The 14,037-nt window shown below is 38.9% G+C and overlaps 1 protein-coding gene and 1 non-coding gene across 2 annotated transcripts; both read left to right on the forward strand.

Moving 5' to 3' along the window:
- Window positions 1-1,557: 1,557 nt before the first annotated feature.
- On the forward strand, window positions 1,558-2,487 carry LOC103017512 (olfactory receptor 10V1). The gene has a single exon (XM_007196501.1). The coding sequence runs from the start codon at window positions 1,558-1,560 to the stop codon at window positions 2,485-2,487; it is 930 nt and encodes a 309-aa protein (XP_007196563.1).
- Window positions 2,488-5,443: 2,956 nt separating this feature from the next.
- LOC114235791 (U6 spliceosomal RNA) lies at window positions 5,444-5,549 on the forward strand. The gene has a single exon (XR_003621888.1). It is a non-coding gene; the product is annotated as a U6 spliceosomal RNA (small nuclear RNA).
- The last annotated feature ends 8,488 nt before the right edge of the window (window positions 5,550-14,037 follow it).

The raw sequence follows: 14,037 nt of genomic DNA on the forward strand, positions 1-14,037 counted from the left end.
CCTAGAATATAATTTGGGACAGAACATACAGATACAGTAAAGACAGTATGTTAGCTCTAAAATCATAACATTATGAGTGACATAGAATTTCAGAGAAAGGAGAGAGAGATTTAAACTGGAGTGGCCTAGAAAGACTTTGCAAAAGAAGAACATAACCTAGAATTTTAAAAGTGGGCAGGATTTGAATCAGACAAAAGAGAGAAGACTTCTAGCTAGAAGGAAAATAGAATTATATGAAGCAGAAAGGAGAATGATGGATAAGAAGCCAATGAGTAGACCATATGGTATATAACAGGGATAATTGAGGGCCATAGTGGGATTAGCCTAAAAAAAGTCTGATCCAGGAGAGACTGGAATAATCAGCAGAGGAGTGAGAAAGCTGTCATTTAATAAATAGGAAGGCATTGAAAATTTTTAAGCAGATGAATAATATGATAATGGAGAGCAGGATGTATTATAGAGAGAAAAGAAGGGAAATGGAAGATTAGATGGGAGGTGATCACAAGAATCCAAATGTAAGGTAACAATGGATAGAACTGATAGGGCAGTGAGAAGGGACCAAAGTAATAGATATGAGAACTTTAAAAATTTTTTATTTTATATTGAAGCATAGTTGATTAACAATGTTGTGTTAGTTTCAGGTGTACAGCAAAGTGATTCAGTTATACATATACATCTATCTATTCTTTTTCAAATTCTTTTCCCATTTAGATTATTACAGAATATTGAGCAGCGTTCCCTGTGTTATACAGTAGGTCCTTGTTGGTTATCTATTTTAAATATAGCAGTCTGTACATGTCAATCCCAAACTCCTAATTTATCCCTCCTTCCCCACTCTTCCCCCCCAGTAACCATAAGTTCATTCTCTAAGTCTGTGAGTCTGTTTCTGTTTTGTAAACAGGTTCATTTGTATTATTATTTTTTTTAGATTCCACATATAAATAATATAATATAATGTTTGTTTTTTATATGAGAAAACTTTGAAGGACCAACTATCAGTATTTAGGGACAAATAAATACTGGTATTTATTGGATAAAGGAGGGGAAGCAAAATGAATCAATAAAGTCTCTAGGTTTTGAGCTAAATTACAGAGCTTGTGATGCAATATCACAATATACCTCTAGCACAATTTTCTTTAAACTACGACACACAGCTATTTATACATTCCTAAAATTTCACATTTCAAGTTTCCCATAATGAATTGATACCCTATTTTATCTATTTTGTAACTTTGAACTTTAAATTGACTTTATTCATTAATTCATTCAGCAAATACTTCTTGGAAAACTTTCTCTATCAGGTATTATGCTAGGCACTGGAATTAAAGCAAAGATCATCAAAATCCCCACCACTGAGGATTTCTCAGTCTTCAGTACTTGAGGGTAAAGGTGGCAAATGTACAAATTATTATGTTCCATGATCTGCTTTAAAATGAAAGTGTGCACATAATTGCCAAAGTACTTCCGTCAATGGAAACGTTGGGAAAGCATCGTATTAAATGAGAGGTACCTAGAGACCGTGCCATCTTCCCTTTTCGTAGGTCCAATGCTGTACCCATGGAAGAAATAAATAAAACTGCAAAGATACAATTCTTCTTTCGTCCATTCTCAGCTGACCCAAAGGTACAGGTGGTGATTTTTGTGGCCTTCCTGGTGATGTACCTGACCAGCCTCGGTGGAAATGCCATCATTGCAGTTATTGTCAAGATCAACCACTCTCTCCACACCCCCATGTACTTTTTCCTGGCCAACTTGGCGGTTCTGGAAATCTTCTATACATCTTCCATCACCCCACTGGCCTTGGCAAACCTTCTTTCAATGGGCAAAACTCCTGTTTCTATCACTGGATGTGGCACCCAAATGTTTTTCTTTGTCTTCTTGGGTGGGGTTGATTGTGTCCTGCTTGCAGTCATGGCTTATGACCGGTTTATAGCAATCTGCTACCCTCTACGATACACCCTCATCATGAGCTGGCCCTTGTGCGTGGAGTTGATGGTAGGATCCCTGGTACTGGGGTTCCTGCTGTCACTACCACTGACTATTTTAATCTTCCATCTCCCATTCTGCAACAACAGCGAAATCTACCACTTCTACTGTGACATGCCTGCCGTCATGCGCCTGGCTTGTGCAGACACGCACGTTCACCAAACTGCTCTGTATATCATCAGCTTCATCGTCCTAAGCATCCCCCTCTCAGTGATCTCCATCTCCTACGTCTTCATCGTGGTAGCCATTTTACAGATCCAGTCAGCAGAAGGGCACCACCGAGCCTTCTCCACCTGCTCCTCTCACATCTTAGTGGTCCTCCTGCAGTATGGCTGCACCAGCTTTATATACTTGTCCCCCAGTTCCAGCTACTCTCCTGAGATGGACCGGGCGGTGTCTGTGGTCTACACTTTTATCACTCCCATTTTAAACCCCTTGATCTATAGTATGAGGAACAAGGAATTGAAAGATGCCCTAAGGAGGGCACTAAGCAAGTTCTAGGTAGGATGGTTCTATGACTTATTTAAATCAGGACACTTCTGAGAATGAAATGGGATGCGATTAATAATTATGCTGGGATGATATACATGAGCCAGGACTGTCCTCAACAAACTGAGACATAGTATTCTAGAAGAATAATGAATGCACTGGAGGAAATGAATACTACTAATTGAAATAAAGCTTTATCACATAGGGCAACATGACATCTTGGGCATGGATGGAGGAGCTTCAGCATTTATTTATTGGACCTCTACTGCGTACTAGGTACTTTATGTGGGTTATCTCACTCAGCCTATAATAAGTATCATTGTCTTCATCTTTAAAAAAGAAAACTAAAATAGCTAACAAAAGACATATCCAGGATGAGAACACAAGTATTGGGAAATCTAAAGACTAAGCTGTCTTCACACAATGATGCTCCCCTTGTTCTAAGCTCGCTCTGCCAGTAGGAATATACGTTACCTCGTGCAAGTTTCTCCATCTCTCTAGGTTTCAGTTTCCTTATTTCTGAAGTGGCAGAGATGTGTTCTTTCCAAGGTCATAACATTATGTTCTAAATATTGGCCCAGCAGACCCTGAATGGGAAAAAAAAAAAAAAAGAGGCTTTGCAGTTAGCCAAAGGAAGGAGGAATTTTTTTTTACATTTCCTGTTTTGTTAACCAAAATGAAAACTCATGATTCTGTTCATAACGTTTAAAGAGCACCCCAGTAATAAAAAGCATAGTAATAATGGAGGAAATGTTTAATTTAATAAGTGAAAATATAGGAGAGGAAGAAAGTGGGCATCACTGAATTTGGATTCCTTGAGGATCTCTTCTATCTCAGAGAGTGTTCCAGACTCTGCTTGAGCTTCCAAGGAGAGAGGTCATTAACTTGTAAGACACTCCATTCCTCGCTGGACAATTCCAGTTATTAAAGTACTGTACCTTATCTTGAGCTAAAGTCTATCTACAAACAACTTCCTCCCACTGATCCTGTCTTTCCCCTCTAAGAGCTCTCTTCTACATGACAGCTCTTCACACGTATTAGGACCAATTGTGCATCTTCTATAAGTTTTCAGTCCTCTTTTCTCTAGAGCAAGTACTCCATCAACTTTTCCTCCAGGAGATTACATTATTTTTTTGAATTTTTGAATTTTATTTTATCTATTTTTTTATACAGCAGGTTCTTATTAGTTATCTATTTTATACATATTAGTGTATACATGTCAGTCCCAATCTCCCAGTTCATCCCCCCACCCCCACCGCTCCCACCACTTTCCCCCCTTGGTGTCCATACATTTGTTCTCTACATCTGTGATTCTATTTCTGCCCTGCAAACCGGTTCATCTGTACCATTTTCCAGGAGATTATATTTGAACTCTCTCATCATACAAGTCACCTTCTAGATTTTCTCTAGCTCCATATTCTTCTACGAATTTTCAGAAATAAACAAAATACACTGGGAATATTTTGTTCTGGGGAACTGCTACTTTTACCTGTGAACTATATTTCTATTAATTCATCTTGATCATTTTAGTCTCATAAATATGGTATCAAATATAGTTTTCATATGGCTTTCAATGCTGCCTGACCATAATTTATTTTACTAACATACATGGAGGACTTTTCATTTAACACTGATATATTGTGTTTTTATTAGTTTTGGCCAAGTGACTAAACTGACAAGTCATCTTCAGGATTTATTTTATTCATCATCATTTTGTGTCATGGTCAAAATTGCGATCATATTTCATTTCCTTTGTCTAAGTCATTAACAAATATCTAAAATAGGACAGGATGAATGCAGCATCTATGGTAGTCCTCCTCTTTGAGAACTGTTGTCCAACTAGATAGAAACCTGCTCAGTTAACACCATCTGTGGTACACTGTCACAATTATGAGCCCCACCCCCTGTCGACCCCATCATCCTGTATCCATGTTTTTAGGTGACCCCTGTCACCCACGGATATGTGACTTGCTTTGTTGCAGGCAGAGGCTTTACCCTTAACCTTTGGTGCCTGTCCTCTCTTGCTGCCCCGAGACTGACATGTGAAGAAACCAGGGCTAGAATGACACCTTGTAGAACACAAATTGGATGTCAAGTTGAGGCTCCCTAGACCAATTCCAGTCAATCCACCAGTGACTGCAGCCACATTAGTGACCCCAGTAAGACCAGCAGAAGAACTGCCCAGTTGAGCTAGGCCAAAATGCTGACCCACAGAAACCTGGGCAAATAAAATGATTGATATTTTAAGCCCTTAAGTTTGGAGTGGTTTCTTTTGCAGCAAAAAATAACCAATTCGCCATCCAATCTATAATAAACCATCTCTCCAAGAAGGACATCATAGGAAGCATATCAAATCCTTTCATACAATCAAAATACACTGCAGCACTTGTATAAACTTAACCATTTAGAAGCCTTATTTTTAAAGTGAGGTGCATTTGTCATAATTTGTCTTCAGTAACTTCCTATGGGCTCTTAGTCATCACCAGGTTTTTCAAATGCTTACAAGTTATCTGCCCAATCATGCACTTCCAGAATTTTCCTAGAGATTGGCATTGAGATAGCTATTTTATTGTTTGGAAACCCACTAGTAAAATAAGTCAGAAAGAGAAAGACGAATATTATATGTTATCACTTACACATGGAATATAAAAAGTAAAACAAACTAGTGAATATATCAAAAAAGAAACAGACTCACAGATATAGAGAACAAACTAGTGGTTACCAGTGGGGAGAGGGAAGAAGGAGGGGCAAGATAGGAGTAGGGGATTAGGGGGTACAGACTACTATGTATAAAATAAATAAGCTACAAGGATATATTGTGCAGCACAGGGAATATAGCCAATATCTTATAATAACGAGTATAATCTATAAAAATTGTGACTTACAATGTTGTACACCTGAAACTTAAATAATATTGTAAATCAACTATATCTCAATTTTTTTTAATTAAAGGAAAAAAGAGAAATGAGCGCTCCTTTTGCAGCACATATACTAAAATTGGAATGATACTGAGAAGATTAGCATGGTCCTTGTGCAAGGATCCCATGCAAATTTGTGAAGTGTTCTATATTTTTAAAAACAAAAAAGCAAACTCATAGATACAGAGAACACATGGGTGGTTGTCAGAGGTGGGTGGGGCGGGGGGAGAGGAGGCAAAATGGGTGAAGGGAGGGGTCAAAAGCTACAAAATTCCAGTTACAAAAATAAATAAGTCCTAGGGATGTAATGTACAGCATGGTGAGTATAGTTAATAATACTGAACTGTACATTTACAAGTTACTAAGAGAGTAGAACTTAAAAGTTCTCATCATGAGAAAAAGAAATTTGTAACTATGTGTGGTGACAGATATTAACTAGACTTGTTGTGATGATCATTTTGCAATATATACAAATATTGAATCATTATGTCTCATACCTGAAACTAATATAATGTTATATGTCGATTATATCTCTATAAAAAATAAAGAAAATTAAAAATAAAAGAAATGTGCATGATAGCAATGTGGACAGCAGATAACCAGCTAGGCTGTGTGTGTGCATGTGTGTGTGTGTTAGTTATAAATTACAAACTTGAATATTCTCCATGTGTTTGACTTGTATGGGACAATTTTCTGATCTGTATTTTGCCGGTCCAATTAGACAGCCTACCTACCCAGGGGTATGGTACTAGATGGTCTTTGACTTTTGCAGTCGATGTACAACTTGTGGAGGCAACTTGGCCTGTACATAATCTGTTCCAACCACCATCTGGGGAGTGTTCACAAACTTCAGAATCTAAAAGGATTTAGACTTCCCAGACACCCTAACAACTTAGTATGCTATTTAATTTCCACCAGTCAGATGCAATCCCTCAAGACATGAATTATAACTGAGTAACCTGGAGAAAGAAGTGCCCTGAGCATGAGGCTTCCATTTTTGCTGCTGGGAGTCTAGCAGTTGAGGTGTGGCTCTGGAGCCAAAAATTCCATCAATGGGGACTCCTTGATCACCCAGACTCTTTCAGATAAATGTCATGTTTCCTCTGGGTGTCCAGTTCTGTGCTATAAAGTCTTTCCTAGAGTCCCAGCCTAGAGCCTGCTTCTCCATGCCTTTCAATGATTTGGTAAGCACACATCTCACTACATCCAATCTTTTCTGTTTAAAATACAGAGGACTGTTAAAATCTAAACAATATACCTCCACGCTTTCTTATTAGATACCTTGTAAGGATATGTATTTCTTATTGAGCTATTTAGCCCAGCAACATGTCATCTAAAAAGGCTTTCCTGACCATGCTTCCCATGCCAGAACAAGTGACCACACTCTCCCCCATGCTCCCTCTGTACCTTGAGTATAACTCCATCACAGCATCTGTAACATTGTAGTGCTCATGTACACTCTGACCTCTTTGGAGGAAGTAACTATTTCTGTTAGCTTGGTGTCTAGAGATTTCAAAAACATCAAATTAATCCATTCATCATTAATTCACAGTCATTCTTTCAGGACCAGCTCACCTCCACCGTAAAGCCTTACCTGACTCTTATTGTCCCTCTGTCCTCAACTATGATAACATCACTCTCAAGGGACAGTCTCACATTGGACTTCATTATTAGGGAAACATTCCTGGCCTGTGTGTTTTATCTCCCAAGTCAGATGCTGACCTCACTGATTCCAGAGACCCTACCTAATATATCTTCAAATATCACATAAATTTGCCACAATGAATGGGTGACACTCAAAAAAATAAAATCATCTGGAGAAGTACAGGTTAAATAACCTAATGGAAGAAACTGAACACACCAATCAAAGCACAGAAATACTCCAAAGACTAACACAGACCATATAAAATACTGTCTTTCTTAGTTATCCACCACTGCTCTTTATTACACATGTAGGAAGATGCACTATGCTCAGGGTCTAACATCCAACTCTTCTTTTGTGACTGTCTTTCAAGATTCCCAGCCTCTTTGTCATCCTTGCTTTCAGTGATCCCAGCATGGGGAAAACCCCCAGCTGTGCACAGAAAGAGACTTTCTTTATCCTTAGTAGCTAGGTGCTTGTGGTTCAGTGACAACCTTTCGATAGAGAAAGTCTGAGTCTCCTAGAAGTAACTTCCTAGCAATGTACATTACCAACCTATTTACACATCTTCCAAGATGAAACTCCAGGCAATATCATGTTATTCACACTTCACGGGATGCTTGGGGATATTATTGTTTTTATTATTGAAAGAATGGAACTAGGGAAGGAAGGAAGGAAGTAATGAAGGAAGGGAGGGAGGGAGGAAGAAAAGAAAGAGAGAAAGAAAGGTGGGAGAGAGGGAGGGAGGGAAGATGAAATAGAGCCCAGGTCAAAGGCACTTTCTCTACTACCTCTCTTTAGAGAAAGCATAAAGTATATTCTATTTATAATGTAATGTAATGAGTTAGTTCTGCTCCAGTTGCAATGATCCTCTGAGTCTTGGTTACAACAATCAATAATTCCTTCCTTCATTCATTCAATGGGTATTTACTGAGTATCTACTATGTGTGGCATCCTGGAACATACTGGGAATGCAGCAGTGAATGAACAGAGAATATCTTTGCTCTCATGGAGTTTACAGTCTAATGGGAGAGACATAGAGTAAACAAAGTAATTACATTTCAAGATGGAATCTCTGTAAAGGGTTGCTCAGTTGAATTAAGGTGAAGGATTACATAAGATGCTATTAAAAGGAGTTGGGGTTTTGAGCACAAGCCACCTGTTCTCCTTGCTTGGCCCTGCAATAAACCTTTCTCTGCTCAAAAAAATAAAGAAAAAGAAAAGATGCTATTAAGAAACAGGCCTATATGTGATGCTTCATTGTGAGTTCTGGGAAGAAGCAGTGGCTCTAAATTTTAACCAGGATCCCCTGGTATATAGAGAAGTAAGGAAATGAAAGATGCAATGAAAACAGTCTTTGCGTACTGTACATTTTGGTGTCAATTTGCTAATAAATTAAATTCTGGTGTTAAAACAACAGAAAAGATAATTATAGACTGTGATAATTGCCATAAAGGCAATCAACATGGTAACACAATAGGAAATAAGTGAGTGAGGAATATCTATTTTAGATAAGAATGAGTATGTACACACTGTACTCAGTTTCCCCTATTGTTAACATGACTAAAGTACATTTGTCATAACTAATTAACCAATATTGACACATTCTTATGAACTAAAGTTCTTACTTTATTCAGATTACTTTATTTTTAACCTAATATCCTTTTTCCGTTCAAGGATCCCATCCAGGATACCACATAACATTCAGCTGTCATGTCTCTTTAGGTTCTTCTTGGTTGTGAGTTTCTTAGACTTTCCTTGGTTTTAATAACCTTGACAGTTTTGAGAAGTTCTGGTCAGGTATTTTGTAGAATGTCCTTCAAATTGAATTTGTCTGACAGCTAGACAGGGGGTTATGAGTTTTGGGTAGAAAGACACGGAGGTAAAGCATCATTCTCATCACATCATGTCAAGGGTACATACTGAAAACATGACTTCACTGTTGACGTTGACTTTGATCACCTGACAGAGGTAGTGTTTGTCAGGTTCTCCAGTGTAAACTTACCCTTTTTTCTCCCTTTCCAAATTGTATTTTTTGGAAGGAAGTCACCACTTAAGTTCACACTTAAGGAATAGGGAGTTATTCTCCCCCAAACTGAGAGGGAAGTATCTACTACTTGGAACTCTACTGTATGGGAGATTTTTCTATTCTCCCCCTTTAATTTTATTCAATTATGTATCTGTATCAGCAACTAATCATGAATATTTATTTTGTCCTTTAGGTCATAATCCATGTACTGCTTTATATTTTTACACTGTGAATATTTTTATTTATTACAGGTAAGAATGGGGGAAGATAAAAGAAAGGAAGGAATGGAGAAATGGGGAATGGTAGGAAGCAAGAAAAGAAAAGAGATGAATAATAATGAAGAGACTTCTTGGCTCTGTCTTTTGAGCATACATCCATTTCAGAGAAGAGATGCAGGTCAAAAATTAGACTAAGTGTTCAAGCACTGAGTTCCTCCCCCTCTCTTCTGATTTCATCCCATATCCAACATCAGATATAGTATGAGATCTTGAGACCTAACTGTGGAAAAACACATGCTCCTCTCTTTAAGGATCTTATAGTCCAGAGGGGGTAACAAACATGATAACAAACCACCATGATTTGATGCAACAAAGGCTAAACTGAAACATGCATGAAGTACTATGAGAGGCATGGTGGGGAGTGAATTACAGTCTGGGGTAACCAAGCAAGCCTTCACAGAAGATGTGGCATTGGAGCACCTGAGGAAGGATGAGCTGGAGTTTTCTAGGAAAATAATTGGAGAAGCGCACTCCAGAGAGAGAGACTGACATTTGGACTGCCGTGAGGAACTAATAGAATTGCTTATTTTACCATTAGGGGAAAAAGTATATTTATTTTCCCAAGGCATCAAGATTACAAGGAATGAAATAACCAGGATACTAGGGCTTTGTAAGACATGAGAAAGAGGGAAAAGAATATAAACTGTGCAGTCTTATAAATGAGTTGTGTCAGTGCATGAAACAAGAAAATATCTCTGAACTATTGGTCCCAATATTTGAGAACTGGCGTACTTTATTTAGATGTGTGCTAAATCTTTGTTTCCAGTTGTTATCAGAGTTCTCTTTGTTAGAGTTAATTTAATACAAATTCAACTTTATTCTTGAGTCAGATAATTACGCCTTAAGGTGACACAGTGCCATCAGAGAATTATTATAACATGCCCACATATATATCCCTAAAGGTTCTAACTCCATTTAATAAGCCTCAGGGTAATGAATCCAGGGAGTGGATAAACACTGAGCTGAAGCCCTGGTCTCCTGACAAATCTCTTGCTCCAATGTCAACCTTCAAAACTCCAGCTTCCATTTCTGGTTCTTCTCCAAGTTTTGAAACTAATTATTTCTTTTATTTACTTTTTTTTTAACACCCATGGCCTTTGGTTATTCCCTTTACCAGCTTCATTCATTAAAATGAGTGAAAACAGGCAATGCTATACTTTCAGATGACTCACCCCTGATCATCAAAGTAGACACTTTGCATGTGTACAGTACTTTTCCATAAGAAAGGTTCTTCCAAGAATATTATCATTTTTATCCTCTTAACAGAATCACTGTGAAACGGACATTATAATACACATTTGTCAAATTGAGAAATGGAGCTTCAAGACACTTAAGGGATTAGCCCAAGGTCACCCAGCTAGTAAGAGACAGGAGTAGAATACCAACTTAAATGTTCTGATTAAGTCCAGCTCCCATTGAAGGCAGCACACAAGTTCCCAAAATGATGTTTCAGTATATTGTGTGGTTCTAAATATGAAACTCCATGATCTACTCTGTTATCTACATTATGAAAACTTGGATTCCACATTTTTTTTTTTAAATTAATTTATTTATTTGGCTGTGTTGGGTCTTCGTTTTCTATGCGAGGGCTTCCTCTAGTTGCGGGGAGCGGGGGCCACTCTTCATCGCGATGCGCGGGCCTCTTACTATCGCGGCCTCTCGTTACAGAGCACAGGCTCCAGACGCGCAGGCTCAATAGTTGTGGCTCACGGGCCTAGTTGCTCCGCGGCATGTGGGATCTTCCCAGGCCAGGGCTCGAACCCGTGTCCCCTGCATTGGCAGACAGACTCTCAACCACTGCGCCACCAGGGAAGCCCTGGATTCCACATTTTAATTGGTCCATTTCCTCTCACCAGACTTGCACAGATTTGCATGAATATCAACCCAGCAGACAGTAAAAAAAATCAACCTAATTACTGTAAGCAAATGCTGGCATTTTGCCATCAGTTGTCTGTCATAGATAGAGGACCCTTTAACATCATCTAACCCAACCTCCTAATTTTTACAAAAAAAAAAAAAAAAAAAAGTGGAAAGGCCTCTCAGAATGTTACAAGTCTAGTTAATGACAACAACAGACCTAGAACCCAAGCCAACCCGGTCATCAGCCCAGTACTCTTTCCAACTGACCACATGAAACGAAAGAACAAGACAATTTCCCACAGCCTGCTGTCTAAAACATGCTATCATGGTTATCAACCTTCAGATTCTAGCTCAGAAATTGGTCTCAGAAATAATAATAATATCTTACAGTTGTATGGCAAGTTTCCATTTACAAAATGTTTTCACGTGCACTTGATCCTCAAGACCAAAATGTTCCTAGTTTGCTATTATATTATCCTCATTTGGCAAATGGGGAGTACACCTAGGTTCTGTGAGTTTGAGTGATTTGCCCAAGGTCTTCTGATGGCAAGTATATGCTCTTTCTAGTTTTTTATGCTTCCTTTTCAGTAAACTAGTAATAAGAATATTAGGGAAGATTGCACATCCAAATAGGTAAGATGCCTTGCCCAGGAATTTAAGTTTATGTCTAAATTTGAATTTGGCATCATTATTTTCATTATAAATATAATCCATAATTATTAAAGAAAGTGTTTAAGGGGATAAAAATTAAAAGTTCTTAAAAATCACATTTATTCCCACTACTAAAGAAAAACTGTTATTAACATTTTGTTAAATTTCCATTTGATCTCTTGTTTAGCATGTTTTTTTTATTATTAATTAATTAATTTATTTATTTATGGCTGTGTTGGGTCTTCGTTTCTGTGCGAGGGCTTTCTCTAGTTGCGGCAAGCGGGGGCCACTCTTCCTCTCACTGTCGCGGCCTCTCTTGTTGCGGCCTCTCTTGTTGCGGAGCACAGGCTCCAGACGCGCAGGCTCAGTGGGTGTGGCTCACGGGCCCAGTTGCTCCGTAGCATGTGGGATCTTCCCAGACCAGGGCTTGAACCTGTGTCCCCTGCATTGGCAGGCAGATTCTCAACCACTGCGCCACCAGGGAAGCCCATCATTAGGTTTTTTTTTAGTTTTGTTTTCTGGTTTTTGGCTGCGGCGCGACCAGGAATTGAACCCGCTCCCTCGGCAGTGAAAGCGCGGAGTTCTAACCACTGGACCGCCAGGGAATTACCAGCATGTTTTTAATGTACCTGTAGTCATACATTATCCTCTTTCACTCAAAGTTATATTCATTTCCTATGTCATTACAGACCTATTGTAGACACAGTTTTTGATAACTAAGATTCTTTCATGTTCTTAAGAAATTATCTGTTCAAGGGCTTATGGCTAATGCTTTTTAAAAAAAATTACCTCTTACAGATAGATCCTAAAGTATGTGGTATCTAGGAGTTAAAATAGCCCAACTAGGGTAGTGAATGGAAATATAGATGAAAGAAGGGAAGCCAGGAGTTGATGACTGCTAAAGCTGAGTGATGGGCACCCAGGGATTCATTGAACTCTTCTTGCTACTTGGGTATTTTTTTTTTTCATTTTTCTAAATATTTTATTTCCCACTTATGTATTTCCACCAAATTCTCTAATGATATTCCCCACTTGAGACTCATAAAAAATAAATACATTCTTTCAAATTTCACTCTAATTTAGTCCACTATTTGCGATTGTCAATATGATTCTTATCCAAACTTGAATGCAAGATTTTTATCATTTGAATTGATTTATAGCATTGGTATGCCTCCTCTCAGGTTCCCTGGGAGACATGGAATGTTCTCAACCCTATAAAGAACTTCAACATTTAGCCACTTGGGTATTTTGACATTACCCACAATAAAAAGTTTTTTTTAAAGAAAACATCTCACCATGTTGCAGGGAAAAGTGGGGGCATCAGAGGATGGTAATGTCCCAGGTCTCAGGCGACTCCTGGGACGCCCACCAAGTGTGGATTCTTGGCTTTGCACAGGAAAGAATTCAAGAGTGAGCCATAGTAAAGTGAAAGCAGGTTTATTTAGAGAGATATAGGTTCCATAGACAGAATGTGGTCCATCTCAGAATGTGAGAGCAGCCCTGGGAGAAACACATTCCCCAGAGTGTGGGCCATTTCAGAAGGTGAGAGGCCCCGAAATATGGCGTAGTTAGCTTTTATGGGCTAGGTAATTTCATAGGCTAATGAGTGGAAGGAGATTATTCCAACTATTTTGGGGAAGGGGTGGAGACTTCCAGGAACCGAGTCACCACCCACTTTTTGGTCTTTTATGGTCGGCCTCGGAACTGTCATGACGCCTGTGGGTGTGTCATTTAGCATATGCTGATGTATTACAATGAGCGTATAATGAGGCTCAAGGTCTAGTGGAAGTCGATTTGTCTGCCATCTTGGACCTAGTTGGTTCTAACCAGTTTATGTTTTGTCCTCAATGGCCATGTCATCCTTTTAAGGACTGTGCCCTGCCCCCTTTTTGTCTCAAGCATGTGATTGTAAAAGTGTGTTGTAGATTTAGATTGTTGTTCTCAATTCATTACTCTCTCCCTCTGCCACGTAACCTGGCTGTACCCTAGAGGAGGCAGAGTAAATTGGCAGGCTCCACTGACGGCAGTCTTGGTCATGTGACTCTCTCTGACCAATGGAATGTTAGCACACATGATGGAGCACAGATTTCAGACATGCTTGCTTGATTTGACTAATCCCCTTACCTTCCTGTATCACAAAGAGAAAACCATGCCCCAGGAAGCATGACCCTTCAGTTTGGTCCC

The sequence above is a fragment of the Balaenoptera acutorostrata genome, chromosome 9 (assembly GCF_949987535.1).
Source record: "Balaenoptera acutorostrata chromosome 9, mBalAcu1.1, whole genome shotgun sequence".
Lineage (NCBI taxonomy): Eukaryota > Metazoa > Chordata > Mammalia > Artiodactyla > Balaenopteridae > Balaenoptera > Balaenoptera acutorostrata.